We start from the raw sequence: 19,749 nt of genomic DNA, 5'->3' as shown, positions 1-19,749 counted from the left end.
TGGCTCTACATTGTCACCCTGAAACTGGTCGTTTAAGCCATTGATTTTCTCCCCTTTTCATGTTACCCAGATTGATCATCATTTGAAAGTCTGGCTGAGAGAAGAATCAGTGCTGTGCATTACAATTATCATTTAGCAAATACTTATAAAATGGGATCTCCTAAGCCAATAACTAGAAAAAACAGCTTCCAGGAAAGCACTTTCCAATATACTCTATGGGGGTGCCACAGGGTTCAATTCTTGGGCTGACTCTTTTCTCTGTATACATCAATGATGTCGCTCTTACTGCTGGTGATTCTCTGATCCACCTCTACGCAGATGACTGCATCTGTACATAGCCCATCTGTAAATAGCCCATCCAACTACCTCATCCCCATACTGTTATTTATTTTATTTATTTAGCTCCTTCTGCACATCTTTCACTCCAGTGTTTAATTGCTACATTGTAATTATTTAACCACTATGGCCTATTTATTGCCTTTTCTCCCTTATCCTACCTCATTTGCACACACTGTATATAGATTTTGTCTATTGTGGTATTGATTGTATGTTTGTTTATTCCATGTGTAACTCTGTGTTGTTGCTTGTGTCGCACTGCTTTGCTTTATCTTGGCCAGGTCACAGTTGTAAATGAGAACTTGTACTCAACTAGCCTACCTGGTTAAATAAAGGTGAAATATATATATTTTTTAAATACTGTATCAAGGAGCGACATTCAACATGAGTAGAGAAAACAGCCTTGAACTCTGTATTGGTCTATGGTCATTCAGCACGACCACTGTGACTTCAATGAACAAACTATGCTTATAATAGATATTATAGTGTGGGTGTATAGTGTGGGAGCCATAGAGCACAGTGGCCTCAGTGTTATGAAACGCGAAAATCACGCTTGCCAGACCAGACCATTTTGGCTCAAATGGTTCACAAGCGTAACTGTCCCTACCAATTACACACAATGCATGACAAAGCAGAGTCCCTTTTCACAGCTCTGGCCTGGGCACCCTGGGAGGGCGTTTGTCAGGCGGAGCAGACAGACACTGGAATACAGCCAGCTGCATTTAATGCTTGAAGAAAACATTCAAACATGCAAATGTGGCAGGGAGAGATGGGAAGCTGATTGACTTCCATTGCAAATGAGGCCCTGTTATGCAAAAGAATACCAGTCCCGGATGTTCTGGCTTAATAGAAAGTGGGCAGATTATTCACGCTGCAGTGAGTGAGCCTTTTTCCCTATGTAACACTGGGATTTTAGCATGCATCTATAATTGGAAGCAGGTAAGTGGCTTGGGATGCATTATGCATTTTAGCTAATGCATTGTATATAATCTGGGCACAGTGAATTGACTGGAATAGGTCATTTACAGAGGACACAGACTGACCACTGCATGGTGGGAGATCCAGCACTGAATATCTCCACCTCACACCATGTTTCTACATCAAGCATTCATTGGTATGGCTCACCTATACAGAAAGGTGTTTTTTGATTAACACGTGTACAGTAGTGTGTCTGAGTGGCCGACTGAAGTGTTCCTCACCTTGGTTAGATGTCTAACTCAGATATTACGCTTTTGTCATCTATCATTAGCTGTTTTAGTTACTGCATTTAGTTACTGAGATCCAGGTTCTGTGTATTTCTCTATAGCAAACCAGCAGTGCTATATCACTTGTAGGGTTGCAAAGCTACCAGCAGTTAACCAAAGTTACCGGAATCTTCAGTAATTTTGATAATGAACATAAAATCTATGGCAATCTATCGTAACTTTGGTAATTAATACTTGACTAACTATAAGGATTCATATAAAGTATTAATTGAATATATCTGTGTCCATATTGCCCATGAGTTTCTAGTACTGTAGATTGGCCATATGGTTCAACAGAACATTTATTCAAAAAGCATCGAATCAACAATGGTATTACTTTCAATTGACTCTGAAACTCTTTCAACTATTGACTTCTTTACACATCTGCCACCAGTTTGATGCCAAAACATTGACAACAAATACATACTGACACAGCAAAATAAATAAAAGTGTGTAAAAAATATATAAAGGATATTTCATGCTCAAACCCTACACCAATGGTATTCACTAAGTTGATGGTTTATATTTAGTATGTTTTAATTATTTCATATATTTTACATGTGATAAGACCACACAGAGGCCCAGAGATAATTACAGATGCTTGTACAAATCTGAAGTACCCAAAAGGGCCACTACATCAAATCTTTGAATGATACCAAAATGCTGGTAGTTTACTGGTAAACTTCGAAAGTTTCCAGTAATATACCCTCCCTTTGCAACCCTAATCCCTCGTCCTCTGATCAGCCCATTTCTCCTGGCTCACCAGAACCAATTGTTTTCTTCAAAGGAATACCATTTCACAAAGACTGTCCTATCATTGCTTTCAGAAAGGTAGTTTTCATGATTTTGAATGGACGATTCGGTCACCATACTGTCCTCATTTAAAATACTCAGTGACCTGCATCATTATGGAAATTCACTGAGGTCAGATGTGGGCCAATACTGTGAAGGAAATGGTACACTGAGAATATCTAAGAGAAAGAACAAGAGACCTCCCTTCCTCTTTTATTTTAGAAATATACTTTTAAGTCCGAGAGCCCAACATAAGAAAATGCCTGCCACTTATGTGACATGATATCCAACAGAGTAACGTGTGTGTGTCCTTGTACCTTAAAAACACAGAACTAGGTTACGTCCTGCATATATTTACAGCAATCACTTACTTTCTCTTATTCTTTTTTTAGAGAAGGTTCTGATAACGTTTATAGTCCAGGCATAGTCATATACAGTTGAAGTCAGAAGTTTACATACACTTAGGTTGGAGTAATTAAAACTCATTTTTTAAACCACTCCACAAATTTCTTGTCAACAAACTATAGTTTTGGCAAGTCGGTTAGGACATCTACTTTGTGCATGACACAAGTAATTTTTCCAACAATTGTTTACAGACAGATTATTTCACTTATAATTCACTGTATCACAATTCCAGTGGGTCAGACGTTTACATACACTAAGTTCAATGTGCCTTGAAACAGCTTGGACAATGGGAAAATCAAAATAAATCAGCCAAGACCTCAGGAAAAAAATTGTAGAACTCCACAAGTCTGGTTCATCCCTGGGAGCAATTTCCAAATGCCTGAAGGTACCACGTTCATCTGTACAAACAATAGTACGCAAGTATAAACACCATGGGACCATGCAGCCGTCATACCACTCAGGAAGAAGATGCGTTCTGTCACCTAGAGATGAACGTAATTTGGTGTGAAAAGTGCAAATCAATCCCAGAACAACAGCAAAGGACCTTGTGAAGATGCTGGAGGAAACAGGTACAAAAGTATCTATATCCACAGTAAAATGAATCCTATATCGACATAACCTGAAAGGGCGCTCAGCAAGGAAGAAGCCACTGCTCCAAAACCGCCATAAAAAGCCAGACTACTGTTTGCAACTGCACATGGGGACAGAGATCATACTTTTTGGAGAAATGTCCTCTGGTCTGATGAAACAAAAATGGAACTGTTTGGCCATAATGACCATCGTTATGTTTGGAGGAAAAAGGGGGAGGCTTGCAAGCCGAAGAACACCGTCCCAACCATGAAGCACAGGGGTGGCAGCATCATGTTGTGGGGGTGCTTTGCTGCAGGAGGGACTGGTGCACATCACAAAATGGATGGCATCATGAGGATGGAAAATTATGTGGATACATTGAAGCAACATCGCAAGACATCAGTCAGGAAGTTAAATCTTGGTCGCAAATGGGTCTTCCAAATGGACAATGACTCCAAGCATACTTCCAAAGTTGTGACAAAATGGCTTAAAAGTCAAGGTCAAGGTATTGGAGTGGCCATCACAAAGCCCTGATCCTATAGAACATTTGTGGGCAGAACTGAAAAAGCGTGTGCGTGCAAAGAGGCCAACAAACCTGACTCAGTTCCACCAGCTCTGTCAGGAGGAATGGGCCAAAATTCACCCAACTTATTGTGGGAAGCTTGTGGAAAGCTTCCCACAATGACCCAAGTAAAGCAATTTAAAGGCAATGCTACCAAATACTAATTGAGTGTATGTGGACTTCTGACCCACTGGGAATGTGATAAAAGAAATAAAAGCTGAAGTAAATCATTCTCTCTACTATTATTCTGACATTTCACATTCCTAAAATAAAGTGGTGATCCTAACTGACCTAGGACAGGGAATGTTTACTAGGATTAAATGTCAGGAATTGTTAAAAACTGAGTTTAAATGTATTTGTCTAAGATGTATGTAAACTTCCGACTTCAACTGTAGTTGCCGCGAAGTGTGTTTTCATAAGCTTGCTATTCGTTTCTAATACACATAAAAGTTAGAATTGACATAGAAGCTATTATGGACATCAACAACCCCTAGCACCTATTGGATCTTGAGAATAACGTTTTGCAGCCAACTCACTCCTGGACATGGAGCATTTTACACCCGAGCATTACAGACCATTTCTTAATCAGGTTTGTCACAGTGCTCCCTCTGGACCGGGGTAATTTCATGGTGCTGAACTGGTATTGATAGAGTGTGGGTAAATGAGGCACGCAGCAGTTGTTAACTTTAATAACCATAAAGATGTGGGCATCTGAGTAATATGGCCCTGGTGTGGAACTCCATACAGGTGATTAAGAACCGACCTGGGCTGAGGCCATGCAGACACACCTCCCACCTCCCATTCAATTCAATAGAATGACTAACTGTCATAACTGTCAGTTTACCAGTAGTACTGTGTTTTAGTATTTGGTTTTTAGAACTTATCACATACTAACACATACTAGTACTGCGGGGCATGGAATGCACCAGGAAGAAGGTACCAATTATTTAAAGGTATTGTTTCAGTTGAAGATACACACACACACATTCTCTTTCCAGCAACTGGTTACCAGGATGATAGATGTGAGTCAGAGTGTGTCTCTGCGATGATGCTTAAAGTTCAGTGGGTGTGTAGATAGCTTAGTAGGTAAGCTGTACTAGTTGAGTAAAAAAACACAATTGATTCATGTGACTAGGTCAGTGGTTTCTCTCTACCCGTCTGCCTGTCTAAGCTCTGAGCAGGAGCACGGTCGAGTTCCCCGCTCTCAGCTCACAGTCAGCATCAGCCTGTTAGCTGCAGGCACTGCTAGCTGGATGTACTTTGCTGTGCTCCACAGTGTCCACTTGTTTATCTGGGCTGGAGATGGTTCACTGATAAACGACCAGGGGTAAACTCACCTACATGTGACCAGCAAAGGTATGCCGATGGTCAAACTCAACAGTCTTCAATCTAAATTCAGCATAGATGATTTAACATTAAATGAACTTAGTCGACACTGTACACAATACATACATTTTCTGGGCTTCCTCTGAGATCTTGAAAACAACCAAGTTGGCTGCACAGCAAATTAGCCAGTGTTGATTTTTCAGTGTAACATTTCTAGTGTTGATTAAGGAGTTACATTCACTCTGTAAGAGTGAAATTAACAGTCAGTGGTATAAAATAACCCCAAGTGCTATTGTTTTACACTTTGGAGAGATTAAAGAGTCCCATCAAAACCACACCCATCATTATCATATTTCCCAGCATGCTATAATGCAAGTATATTTTTTAGGATTGTTTTTAATATTTGTGGCTTCGCATGTACATTGATTGATTAATGAATCTTATGCAACACAAAGATGAATAACATACATTTTTCTAAACTAATCCAATCAGTTAGTTAGATGTATTGCACCCGTTAATTAAATGGTTGTTCCAGTTTAAATAATTTAGGTAGACTTTTTTATAATAACTCTGACAGTCATTCTTAATGCAGGTTGCGGGTGAATAAAAATTCCAATTGTTGGTTATCCTAACTTTGGTTGGATTCCAATAGGAATTACACATCACTTTTCAAGTCAGCATAATGTCACTTGCAGGCATGATGCAGCCTGTAAACCAGGAGTTTCCTAACACCATTCTTAGGGTAAAACTAGGCTATCAAAGTAAGGCCCTATGCTATACAGTGCCTTCAGAAAGTTTTCACACCCCTTGACGTTTCCCACACTTTGTTGTGTTACAGCCTGAATAAAAAAAAATATTACATTGAGAGTTTGTGTCACTGACCTACACATGTCAAAGTGAAATTATGTTTTTTTAAATTTATAAGAAATGAAATGCTGAAATGTCTTGAGTCAATAAGTATTCAAACCCTTTGTTATGGCACACAAGCCTAAATAAGAGTAAAAATGTGCTTAACAAGTCACATAATAAGTTGCGTGTACGTACTCTTTGTGGAATAATAGTGTGTAACATGTTTTTTGAATGACTACCTCATCTCTGTACCCCACACATACAATTATCTGTAAGGTCCTTCATTCGAGCAGTGAATTTCAAACACAGATTCAACCACAAAGACCAGGGAGGCTTTCCAATGCCTCGCAAAGAAGGGCACCTATTGGTAGATGGGTAAAAAAAAGCAGACATTGAATATCCCTTTGAGCATGGTGAAGATATGAATTACACTTTGGATGGTGTATCAATACACCCAGTCACTACAAAGAAACAGACGTCCTTCCTAACTCAGTTGTCAGAGAGGAAGGAAAACGCTCAGAGATTTCACCATGAGGCCAATGGTGACTTTAAAACAGTTACAGAGTTTAATGGCTGTGATAGAAGAAAGCTGAGGATGGATCAACAACATTGTAGTTACTCCACAATACGAACCTAAATAACAGAGTAAAAAGAAGAAAGCCTGTACAGAAAAAAAATATTCCAAAACATGCATCCTGTTAAGGCAATAAAGTAAAACAGCAACAAAATTGGCAAATAAATGTACTTTATGTCCTGAATACAAAGTGTTATGTTTGGGGAAAATCCAACACAAAATATCACTGAGTACCACTCTTCATATTTTCAAGCATGGTGGTGACTGCATCATTTTATGGGTATGATTGTCATCAGCAAGGACAAGGGAGTTTTTTAGGATAAAAATAAACATAATAGAGCTAAGCACAGGCAAAATCCCAGAGTTAAACCTGGTTCAGTCTGCTTTCCAACAGACACTGTGTAACGGTTGTCGTAAGGAGTTTTTGAAATGTTCCACATTGACTGACCTTCATGTCTTAAAGTAATGATGGACTGTTGTTTTTCTTTGCTATTTGAGCTGTTTTTGACATAATATGGACTTGGTCTTTTACCAAATAGGGCTATCTTGTTTATACCACCCCTACCTTGTCACAACACAACTGATTGGCTCAAACGCATTAAGGAAATAAATTCTACAAATGAACTTTTAACAAGGCACACCTGTTAATTGAAATGCATTCCAGGTGACTACCCCATTAAGCTGGTTGAGAGAATGCCAAAAGTATGCAAAGTTGTCATCAAGGCAAAGGGTGGCTACTTTGAAGAAACTCAAATATAAAATATATTTTGATTTGATTAACACTTTTTTGGTTACTACATGATTCCATATGTGTTATTTCATAGTTTGATGTCTTCACTATTATTCTACAATGTAGTGTCACAGGCGTCGTAAGGAGTGGACCAAAATGCAACGGGTAAAGTGCTCATCTTCTTATTTATTAAAGGAAAAACACTTAAACAAAACAAACGACAAAAACAGTCCAATAAGGTGCACAGACTATACTGGAAACAACCACCCACAAACACAAGTGAAAAATGAACACACTTAAATATGGCCTCCAATTAGACACAACGACAACCAGCTGCCTCTAATTGGAGGTAATTGAAAAACACAACATAGAAATAGAAAACTAGAATAAACATAGAAATAGAAAATATAGAACATAAATCAAAACCCCGAAACACACAAAACAAACACACCCTGCCACGCCCTGACCAAACTACAATAACAAATAACCCCTTTTACTGGTCAGGACGTGACACACTGGGAGACAAATTCACATTTCAGCAGGAAAATAACCTAAATCAATGCCAAATATACAGTGGAGTTTCTTACCAAGACAATGTGGAATGTTCCTAACTGGCCTAGTTAAAGTTTTTACTTAAATCGTTTTGAAAATCTATGGCAAGACTTGAAAATGGCTGTCTAGCAATGATCCAACTTGACAGAGCTTGAAGAATGTAAAAAAGAATAATGTGCAAATATTGTACAATCCAGGTGTGCAAAGCTCTTAGAGACTTACCCAGAAATACTCACAGCTATAATCACTGCCAAAGGTGATTCGAACATGTATTGACTCAGGGGTGTGAACGCTTATGTAAATTAGATATTTCTGTATTTCATTTTCACTCAATTGGCAGACAATTTTTAAAACATGTTTTCACTTTGTTATTATGGGGTGTGTAGATGGGTGTGAATAATTTTTTTAATCATTTTTGAATTCAACGTGGAATAAGTCAGGGGATATGAATACTTTCTGAAGGCACTGTATCAATTGTATTGTCACAGAGTTTAATTTGAATTATATCACTCACCTAGGTAATCATTTGATGAAAGCCACAGGCCTCTAAAAGGAACAAATTAAATAATCATGTCTCTGTCACTAACAAATAACAAAGTGTAACAGCGTCAGCACAAAGCAAAGTGAGGCCAGCTTACTCTAAATCAAGTGTTATATATTACACCGTAGATGTTGCGTATCACTCTACAGTAGAGCTATGCAAACACCACAATCAAGTTCATTTGAACACTTTAAGAGTTGAATGGGGAACACTAAAGTGTTAAATCTTTAACACTTTTAAAAGTGTTATTTTAACACCAGTTCAGTGGGACACGTATGTTCACTGAAAATAGAGTACATTTAAGTTAAATATACACCATTGATTTTGCTGTGTGCCGTCCAGAGAACTTAGATATATTTAGCGACACTTGGCTTGAACGTGCCTGAGGGTTGCCTTTGTTATCTAACCATGTTGGCTGGCGTCAGCCCTGTGAACACAGTGCTGTAGCAGGACCGTCTCTGTCTGGCTAGGGATCAAGTCCTAGCGGATGATTCACTCACAGGGCTCGGGGCGCTCTGGTGTTGATTTGGATTATTTTGAGTGTGAACCTGGGTGTCGAGCCAAGATGTAGCCTATTCCTTATGCTTTTACAGAAATATGCCCTCTCTCCCAAACACGTGCACTTACACACGCACACACACACACACACACACACACACACACACACACACACACACACACACACACACACACACACACACACACACACACACACACACACTCCCTCCTTTTGTTCCTTCACACATTCCTTTTCTTCACCGGGAGGTGTGAGTCAGAGAGTGTTAGTGGCAGCGAGGTGGTATGAACCTTGACAACCTAGGCAGCACACTTCCCTGGGAGATGACTTAGTCATGGTGTGTGTGAACCCACAAGCTACTGGGGCCGAGGCGGGGGCACCAAAGGCTACCATCAAAATACAGCAGCCGGCTCATATCAACCCCATTGGGGGGATTCCATCAATCCACACGCAGAAGCCCTGCTGCCTGTTTAAACTTGCATTGCCTGGATGGACGTGGGGTCTTTGGTCTGAAAAACTCCAAAGCCTCCAGTGCTAGTCATGGGACTGTGTAATTTCACACAGTTCTGACTCAGAGGGTGCATTTGAGCAGATGAAATATAGAGAGCATTAATTGAAGTCAGAGGGAACGACACGAAAACAGTTTTTCTGGCGAGGCTAGATTTCATCTCATTTGGAGTCCATATGATGTTGCTTTGTAGCGCATTTAAACATTATCTTAAGTAATCAGGGGAAGGTTCCTGGAGTTCCTACTTGATGTTTAAGTAATGAGCGAAATCCCTGTGCCTGGCTGATAATGACGAGGAGCACCATTAAAGATACATGCACAGGGACAGCTGGGCCTCATCCACTTTGATGCCTCTGCCTCCTCAACGAGTCATTAATATCTCCAATTTTCTTTCTTAATTTCTGATGCTAGCTGATTGCCAGTCCACCCGGTAAAGACCCAGCTAACTGATGCTAAAGACAGTCTCGGCCAAACAGAATAGGACTGTTTTGATGTCAGACTTATTTGTTAGCAATCAAAGCACTTCACAATGAATGTACTGCACCTACAGTATGTGTGCCATTCAAGCGTAAATACATTGTCTGAAAAGAAGGGTCTGTTCCATAATGCATGGCCTTACTCCACCATATTTCAGTGTGACTGAAAACAATCCAATTCAATGCTGTAGATAATGGAACACTGGTGGTACTTTAATAGATATGTTTTTAACAGAAAACAGATTAAGAAAATATTGTTTTAAGGTTCATAGTCGATAAGCTCTAAGGGTGATGGGATGAAAAACTCCATTTGATTTCCATCACCACCTTCAAACAAACTGCAAATGAACACAGCTCCCACTTAGTTCCATAAATGAAAGGCACAAATGATGTTTAGTTCTTTATTTGGGCTGTTTTCCCCTTATCTACGTATTGAAAGATAAAATCATTATAACCACACTCCTGAGATTGAGTCTTTCTGCCCATTTTAACTCAACTTTGTGCTGCCAGTTAGTGATTAAAACCCCACACAGAGAAGAGGTAGAATGAAGGAAGCCAAAACAAAAGGCCCCCTGAAACATGAAAGAAAATGGAAAGAACACATCTTCTCTTGAGTGCATTGTGATTAAGATGTTGTGGGTTGAGAGGTCGTCACTGAGTGATTTAGACTGAACTTCTCAATTTGTGGAGTTTGTTGTTTCAGCAATACATACCGGCTTAATGGTCTCTCTTGGAGTGAGAGTGAGAGTGAGAGAGGCATACTCTGCATAGATTAGAGGCAGTTATCTCTGTACTGACATAGACACAAACACTGCTATTGTCTCGTTGTCTGAACTGGCCAGATTTAGTGAGAGGGGAGTGAGTAGCCGGAAACCTCCCTGTCTAAAACACAAGGCTCCTTTACTCTCTTGCAAATTTTCCCTTTGCCTGATGTTGTCATTGGAGAGCCATACTGGAATGTATGTGTGGGAGTGCACAATATACAGTACATGAGCGCAAAGACTTTCCAATCATACCGTACTATAGCTTTCAAACTTGTTTCTTTGTGCTTTTAAATGGTGAGGGGTTAATTCATTATTGTGAATAATGACTCTGACCTGTAAGCTTCCATTTCTCATCTCTTCTATCTCTTCATATTGAAGCGCTCTCTCATTAGTTGGGTTTTAATTGGCCGTTGGGCTAAGATGAAAACAATGAAGCATCGATTTCCTTAAACATAATCACTTAATCGCGTTGTCTAATGACTGAAGTCACTGTGGGCTCCGAGGAGAAAAATGACCAATCGATGCTCTCGTCGATGCCCTTCACCTCATCCACCCTAAGGGTGGAGAGCAGAACTACCTACTCCATTGTACCTGTTTGGATTAACCCTTTTAGCTGGTGTGACAGCCTGTAAACGGTCCATCCATCAAACACACACGCACAGGTACACTGAGTGTACAAAAAACATTAAGAACCCCTCTTAATATTGAGTTGCACCCCCTTTTGCTCTCAGAACAGCTTCAATTCATCAGAGTATGGACTCTACAAGGTGTCGAAAGCGTTCCACAGGGATGCTGGCCCATGTTTACGCCAATAATTCCCACAGTTGTGTCAAGTTGTCTGGATGTCCTTTGGGTGGTGGACCATTCTTGATACACACGGGAAACTGTTGAGCGTGAAAAACCCAGCAGTGTTGTAGTTCTTGACACAAACCGGTGTGCCTGGCACCTACTACCATCCTCGTTCACTTAAATATTTTGCCTTGCCCATTCACCCTCTGAATGGCATACATACACAATCCATGTCTCAATTGTCTCAAGGCTTAAAAATCCTTCTTTAACCTGTCACCTCCCCTTCATCTACATGATTGAAGTGAACTTAAAGCTGAAATATATAACTTTTTGGGCGACCCGACCAAATTCACATAGAAAAGTGTGTTATAAGTCTGTCATTCTCATTGAAAGCAAGTCTATGAAGCAGTATATCCTTTCTACTGTATGTGCAATATTTTTATGCTTCACGTTATTTCATCTTTTACTTTCGTTTTTTGTACACCAGCTTCAAACAGCTGAAAATACAATATTTTTCATTATGGAAAATATATTTATTTAGATAGAACAATGATTCTCTACACTATCCTTGCTTGTTTTGTAACATAAACTAAAATTAGGTTAACAACCAAGAAATGTCATAGCAATTTCTGCATAGTGCAACTTTAACAAGTGACATCAGTAAAGGATCAAGCTTTCACCTGGATTCACCTGGTCAGTCTATGTCATGGAAAGAGTAGGTGTTCTTCATGTTTTGTACACTCAGTGTATATGTACAGTTCACCTTGTTTACATTCACATACACAGTGAGACAAAGACACACACACACATAGGCCAGGTGCACACACAGGCATGCATGTACACACAAACAGGGTAATAGACAAGTATTTGCCCCGAACTGACATTGTCCAAATTAGCTTAGGTTTATGTGGACAGCATAATGTACTATCCAAGTGGCCATTTGTCCTCTTAGTATCTCTCCTCTGGCCCCATGGTGTCAGAGCAGTCCCATTGTACGGCTCTCATCCTCTGTCTGCACAGATGGTACTGAGTAAACTGCTCTAATGTCCACCTGGCTGATGGCTGGACGAAGAGCTGCTTACCTGACCCCAGGGTCTGGAACTAAATAACACACACACACACACACACACACACACACACACACACACACACACACACACACACACACACACACACACACACACACACACAAGCATGCATGCAGATAAACTCATACACACAACCACACAAACACACAAGTGCTATGTTTTGATCAAGTATCCCATATGGGGGTCAGATAAAGAGTTTGGAAGATACCATAGTCATTGAATATCCTTTGAAATGCTGTTCATACATGGTCATCAGAGGGCTTTATATTTGTTATGGACAGCTGATTGCTCATGGCATGCATTTTCAGCTTTAAGGAGTCTGATGGAATCATTGTGGTTTTAGACCAACCGATAAAAGGCCAGGGGGTTAGATAAATATTCTCTAGGTAGACATGACTTGAAAGTGGACATTTTGTGAGTTCTGCATCTACCACAGACTTGAAAGCATGTCTCCAGGCAGGAAACTACCAGTAAAATATTCAACTAGTCCAGCATATTGTGGGTTTTGCGGTTTAAATATAGCGCACTCAAGGGATTACTTCCTCACTTCTATGGTTTGTGTTCTGCCTCATGGCCCGATATATCAACACCTAAGCTTGTGGAGAGTGACATTAATACTGCAGGACAGCGGCGGCCAACATGACTGCAAATGTTCTCCTTTTAATCCCAGTCCCCACTGCCTGTGGTCTGGGCATGGCAGCCCTTGATGAACATGTGAGCAGGAAAGTGTTACCAAACCTGTCCATCCCAGTGAGAGCTCAGCTCAGATCTTTTTTTCAGAATCCAGCCACTTCAGACATTTACAGAGCCTGCCTTCAATAAAAAAATATAACAATTTTACCACCATGTTTAAAATGCAACGCCACCATAAAGAAAAACACACTGCTACAAAAGAGGAAGTGTTCTTTGGCTCCTGTTTACCACTACTCTTTCTCCAATTATCCTTCTCTCCTCTCCTCTGTGTCCTCGGATGAGCTCCAGTTTAACTGTTGGACGGTGGTGTCTGTGGCGATGGCTGTCGCAGGAAGATAAAGAGTTTTTCCCGGGGCATGAGGAGAGGCCCACACGGTGATTTAGGGCCCCTCTCCTGCGTCTCCTCTGGCTGCATTAGCCAGCCACTTTATAATTGTGTGAAAGGGGCACTCCCAGTGTCTCTGTCATTACTCACCGACCCAGTCACGGGCTCTGTCAGGCCCCTGCCCTCTCCCTCTGTCTCCATCCCCCTATCCCTCTGCCGTCCTCTCTCTCTCTTTAGACAAGGAGGGACGTCCCTAGACCCCATCAGCCCCTCACTCCCCAGGGTGATCCCTATTGTTACTTGGACCCACCAGTGGCATTGGCGGGTTTCTCCTCTTCTCTCTCTGAATTTTTCTGACACTGTCTTTTGTCAGAACAAGGTCCATTGTGCTGCAGTTGTTGTGAATGATATCACCTCTGCAGGGGAGCCATTGTGAGTGGAGTGAATGGAGGCTGGTTTAACCCAGTCGGCCTGGTTAAGAGCTGATGTGTGCAGTCATAATGAGACTTAAAGGAGCGTAATTGCTCTGTATCCCCAGGCCTTCACTCCAGAACCCCAGGAGGATTTCTCACCTACTGGAACATATGAATATCATAAGCATGATCTCAGGGATGCAAAGACAGCCACATTAATGTGAGAGCAGTGCATAATTTCCTCATCATCAGGGAGTGATTTGTATGGAATGAGGAACACTCTGAGAGTCAAATTAGAATCATCTAAATGCCTCTAGGGGCAATTTGCAATGCATGCTGTGGTGAAAAGGATAACATAGTAATTGCATGTTGTGTGCCTTACATTTATAATGATGTGATTTTTATTTCTTTTTTTCAGCATGAGTTTTAACATTTGAATGCAGTATATGATGATATGAACTCATGATTTAAGTTCAGGTTGTTAAAAACAACATAAATGTTTTTAACCTCATCATTTTTTAAGATAATATTTGTAACCATACAGTAGAAGCATATTAAAAGAAGCACAGTGGTCTTATTTAGTACAATGTATTTTTTTTATAGTCCGCTGTAGATAATGTATTAAAAAATGTTTTATTCACAGCAGGGATTTATTTTATTTCTAGCATACCATTTTCTACCCTCCGCATATACCAATTCATAATCCAACATGAATCCTACTCTTGACGTTCTAGTATACTGTATGCTCCACGGTAATTATCCAATCTGTAACCATGTACGCTGAGAGTCGGGAAGCAAGTTCAGGGAGTGAATACATTTAATAAATAAACCAACATAAACAAAACAAGAAACACGAACTGCGCACCGACATGAAACAGATACAGAAACAATATCGCCTGGGGAGGGAACCAAAGGGAGTGACATAAATAGGGCAGGTAATCAAGGAGGTGATGGAGTCCAGGTGAGTGACAATAAGCGCTGGTGCGCGTGACAGTGGTGCTAAATGTGCATAATAATCACCAGTCTGGTGACCTAGAGGCCAGAGAGGGAGTATACATGACACAGTCAACCTCCTCAGCTCCCCTGTGGTAGGCTAACCAGTCTGTCCCTCTGCCTGTGTGTCTTCAGAAGGAGGTACGTGTGAGGTGATCGCAGCCCACCGGTGCTGTAATAAGAACCGTATCGAGGAGCGCTCCCAGACCGTCAAGTGCTCCTGTCTACCGGGGAAAGTGGCCGGGACAACACGCAACAAACCCTCTTGTGTGGACGGTAAGGACATGTTCATAGTATGTTATTTACTTTCATCAACACATATGTTTAGTTTTACTACATACTGTATGTGATATGTGCTGTATCCATCCTTGGCTTAATAGTCAGATGTTTTATTCTAAAAAGAATTAGCTCACTAAATGTAGTGTAGAGGTACGTTTTTACAGTAGTTTATAACTTTGTAATTATAACATGACTTTTGAGAGAGACATTCACATGCTGAGGTGTTTCAATTCATTTATTCCTAATGCGGTTCATTCCTGCATGACTCTCTTCTGTCTTAGTGAAGTCATTTCAGATAATTAAGCACTCTTAGTTGGAGACTAAGTTGAACCTGGGTAAGTGCTGCAAAGGGAGACAATCAATACCTCAGGTGCATTGTTGAGCACCTGGGAATGGCCCATGTTTCACATTGCATGGCTCAAGGCAGCTTAGGTTCATACATGAATAAATGAAAAACACAACTCTGTCAACCCCTGGGCTTACACACCTGAAACGCCTAACTGAGGAAAATAATCAACGCAGTTACAGGGAAATGGAGAGCACAGGCAGTCACAAGCACAGTGAGATAGAACAGAGAGCCTAGCTCCTTCACGCCTTCAGAACTCATTTATCCTGATGCACTCTTTATTGTTTCACCTCAAACTCCTCAAAGATGAAAGTCATCTAGGCTGGCCTCACAAAGGAAGGACACCGAGACGTCTTCATTATGAATGACATTGCAATGACGGGGCGTACGTCTGCCCTCTTCAGTCCCTTGGCTTGCTCCATCTTGATCAGTTCTGGAATATGAATTAGATATGAGTCTTGAGACACAAAACTTATCAATTTCATCCTTAAACCAACTGCATAAACGTTTAAGGCTAAGGACTGCGAACTTGGTTGACTCACCCTACTTAAGAAAGCATGTTCAGTGCATTTAACAAAGGGGAAAACCCTCTGAAAGAAACATTTAAAGAGTTCTAACCTTGAAAACAGCACTGCAGTTCTTCCAGCAGACAGTTTTGTCCCCACACAGACCAGACATCTAGCCAAACAATGTCGTCTCCACTCTACCATGAAAACATGTTTTAACCATGGCCCTCTGGACAATTGTTTGTGTATGTTAACTAAACATGGCCTCCACATAACAAAACATTTTGATTTCTCTTCAACTAACAATACAAGCTTTATTCACGAAGGAATTGTATCTGACATGGTCAGAGATACAATGCAATATGTTAGACTGATTTCTATATTTACACTGCCTTGATGTGATCAGTTGATAGGATCCAGATAGGAGAGGATGGAGAGTGAGGTAGTGGGGAAGGGAGAATGAATAGATAGGAGAAGATGGAGAGGATGGAGAGGATGGAGAGGATGGGGAGTGAGGTGGTGGGGAAGGGAGAATGAATAGATAGGAGAAGATGGAGAGGATGGAGAGGATGGGGATTGAGGTGGTGGGGAAGGGAGAATGAATAGATAGGAGAGGGGGATAGTGGAGAGGATGGAGAGGAGGGAGGGAGGGAGGGAGGGAGGGAGGGAGGGAGGGAGGGAGATGTTCACACTTCATGCCTCTGTGCTCCTGGCTCCTGCAGTGAGGGAAGAATCCCTGTACCTGTTACTGTATTGATTAGCAACCTATTATAAAGAGAGGGGGGATGAAATGGAAATGACAAGTCACTGAGCAGCAATGTTCCAGCAGTGAGCACCACAGAAAGAGAGGGAGGGAAAGATAGATTGAGAGAGAGAAAGAGAGAGAGACACAGAGAGAGAGAGAGAGGGGAGAGAGAGAGAGAGACAGAGAGAGAGAGAGAGAGAGAGAGACAGAGAGAGAGAGACAGAGAGAGAGACAGAGAGAGACACAGAGAGAGACACACACAGAGACACACAGAGAGAGAGAGAGACACAGAGAGAGACAGAGAGAGACACACACAGAGACACACAGAGAGAGAGAGACACAGAGAGAGACACACACAGAGACACAGAGAGAGAGAGAGAGAGAGAGAGAGAGAGATAGAGAGAGAGACACAGAGAGAGAGACACAGAGAGAGAGACACAGAGAGAGAGACACAGAGAGAGACACAGAGAGAGAGAGAGAGAGAGAGAGAGAGAGACACACAGACAGAGAGAGAGAGAGAGAGAGAGAGAGAGAGAGAGAGTTGTCTGTTGTTTGTGTGGTTCTGTGGGCTCCTGTTCAACTCTGTGAGGGTGAGGGTTTATAGACCTGTGTAGTCAGTGTTCTGTGACTATCCCCTCAGCGGTGTGAAGGGGTGCACTAGCCTGGCTAAAAAGATTGAACTCATCCCCAGGTCTCCCGTTATTAATGCTTAATCTGTGATGAGAAATGATGCTGCCACCCAGGCTGCCTCATTTCGCCCTCAAGGGGATACCTGCTGTGACTCTTCCATCCGCAATACACACATACATTGGACACAACCACACACAAATACACACATGAACACAGACATGCAATGCACACACACACTAAGCTTCCCTTCACGTGCACCAAGTCCTGTACTGTATAAGTGGCAAGACGTACCCTTCTTTCATCAGATGAAGTCTTTCAGACAGAATCCTGGGTGTATTAACTGTCATTAGCATCAAACAATCAAACCATTAAACCCCTTAACGGAGAAAAGGGACTGCAGGAAGATAAAACAGATCCAATGACATTGTTTTATATGTAGTGTTTACTCCTTTGTATATATTAGGGATCAGTATCTGTGTGTGATGCTTCCTCTGGGATTGGTAACTGATTGGGTTATGTATTAATGCATGGGAATGTGGTGCTTGTGTTGGAGGCTGGCGCCAAACACAGTCAGTGGGGGAGTGCTGTCAGCTTTTCCCAGCATGTGAATTGATTATTAGCATTGACAAAGAGAACTACGTCCCAGTTATGTCAGGGCCAACAAGACTCTTAGTTAGGAACATCCCTTTTAACAAGTCAAACGCTGCGGCTTATTTCTTACAGCCCATGCTAGGCCAATCAAATACACTCAGATTAGACGCTGTCACTGCACCGCTGCCTTTGTCCTGCTCTGAGATATGCAAGTGCACAAGCACTGTACACACACTTTCTGCACACACGTGTCACAGATCCCTCTGGAACTTTAATTACGCACACCTGTCCCCTATTCCCACTGATTAGTAGTTGTATAAGTGTGCCCTTTGGTTTCCATTGGGCTGCCCATTATTGTTACAATCTGTTGGTCATGTGAGTACCTGTCCTGTCTGTTTTGGCTTTCGTGCAGCGTGTATTGCGCGGATGATTACGGTTCTCGTCCCGTGTGGTATCATTGTGTGCTTGTGTTATTTATTCGAGGTACTCCTCGCTCCTTTTGTTTGGGTTTCTACCCTGTGTTTTGTTACGTGTTTGTTTGGTCTTCATCCCCGTGCCTTTACATGGCACGCTGTAATTTGGGTCAATAAAAATCCCTATTACGCATTCCTGCGTCTGTCTTCTGATCCCATTAAACCAACGTGACAGAATAATGGACCATTAAGGGAGACGGAGGGAATGGCCCGTCCGGTGACGCTGTGACTGGTCCGTCCGGCTCCGCCACAACTTCGGCAGCTGCAACTGGGTCATCCAACGTCACCACAACCGGTCCGTCGCCACTGCTACTGGTCCGTCCAACGGCGCCGCAACTTCGGCAGCTGCATCTGGTCCTGATCGACCCGCGCTGTGTTCCTGTGATTGTCCTCGAGGCCGGTGTCGTTGCGCTGTGTGTTTGGGCTTTCGTACCATTGTGGATTGAGCAGATGATTACGGGTCTCGTCCCGTGTGTTAATCATTGTGCGTGTGTGTTATTCCTTTTGTTTGGGTTTCTACCCTGTGTTTTGTTACGTGTTTGGTCTTCGTCCCCGTGCCTTTACATGGCACGCCGTAATTTATGTAAATAAAAAACCCTATTACGAATTCCTGTGTCTCACCCGAATCATTTATACCAGCGTGACAGCAGGCGCACACATACACACACACACACACACACACACACACACACAGACAAAAGGCTGTTTGCACCCCCTCTGCCAGATAGAATATACATAGTACGTGTGTGTCTATCAGTGATCTCTTAACACAAGCAAAACACACACACAAACACACACACACGTTCTCTCATACACACATGCATCATACACATTTATTTTCCCTCTTGAGCATATTAAGCGTGGTGCTAGCCACTGATGGGGAATGAACTCTCCTGTTTGGCTGCGGGCGGGTAATGCTGAGCATGACAGGTTGACATGGTACATTTGAGAAACGTATGGGGGGAAATCACACATGAACGCGAGCTTCTTCAAGAGTAGAAAGAGATACCTGATCATCCACGCACTCTGCTGATCAAAGGAACCATCTGAATGAAGCCAGCTGCAGAATATCAAAGCACTCGGAATAAACAGTGTAGTTTGATAAGGCCCTTCAAAATACATTGTCTTTCCA

General features: G+C 41.8%; 1 protein-coding gene across 3 annotated transcripts in view; it reads left to right on the top strand.

Annotated features, from left to right (window-relative positions):
• tafa1b (TAFA chemokine like family member 1b) overlaps positions 1–19,749 on the top strand; it is a 232,315-nt gene that overhangs the window by 188,573 nt on the left and 23,993 nt on the right. For all 3 annotated transcript variants that reach the window (XM_029774955.1, XM_029774954.1, XM_029774953.1), the window contains exon 3: positions 15,183–15,323. In XM_029774955.1, coding sequence (XP_029630815.1) covers positions 15,183–15,323 — 141 coding nt within the window. The remainder of the gene's footprint in view (positions 1–15,182; positions 15,324–19,749) is intronic.

This window comes from Salmo trutta, chromosome 14 (genome assembly GCF_901001165.1).
Source record: "Salmo trutta chromosome 14, fSalTru1.1, whole genome shotgun sequence".
Classification (NCBI taxonomy): domain Eukaryota; kingdom Metazoa; phylum Chordata; class Actinopteri; order Salmoniformes; family Salmonidae; genus Salmo; species Salmo trutta.
Note: the sequence above shows the minus strand (reverse complement) of the source record. Positions and strands in the feature narration are given on the sequence as shown.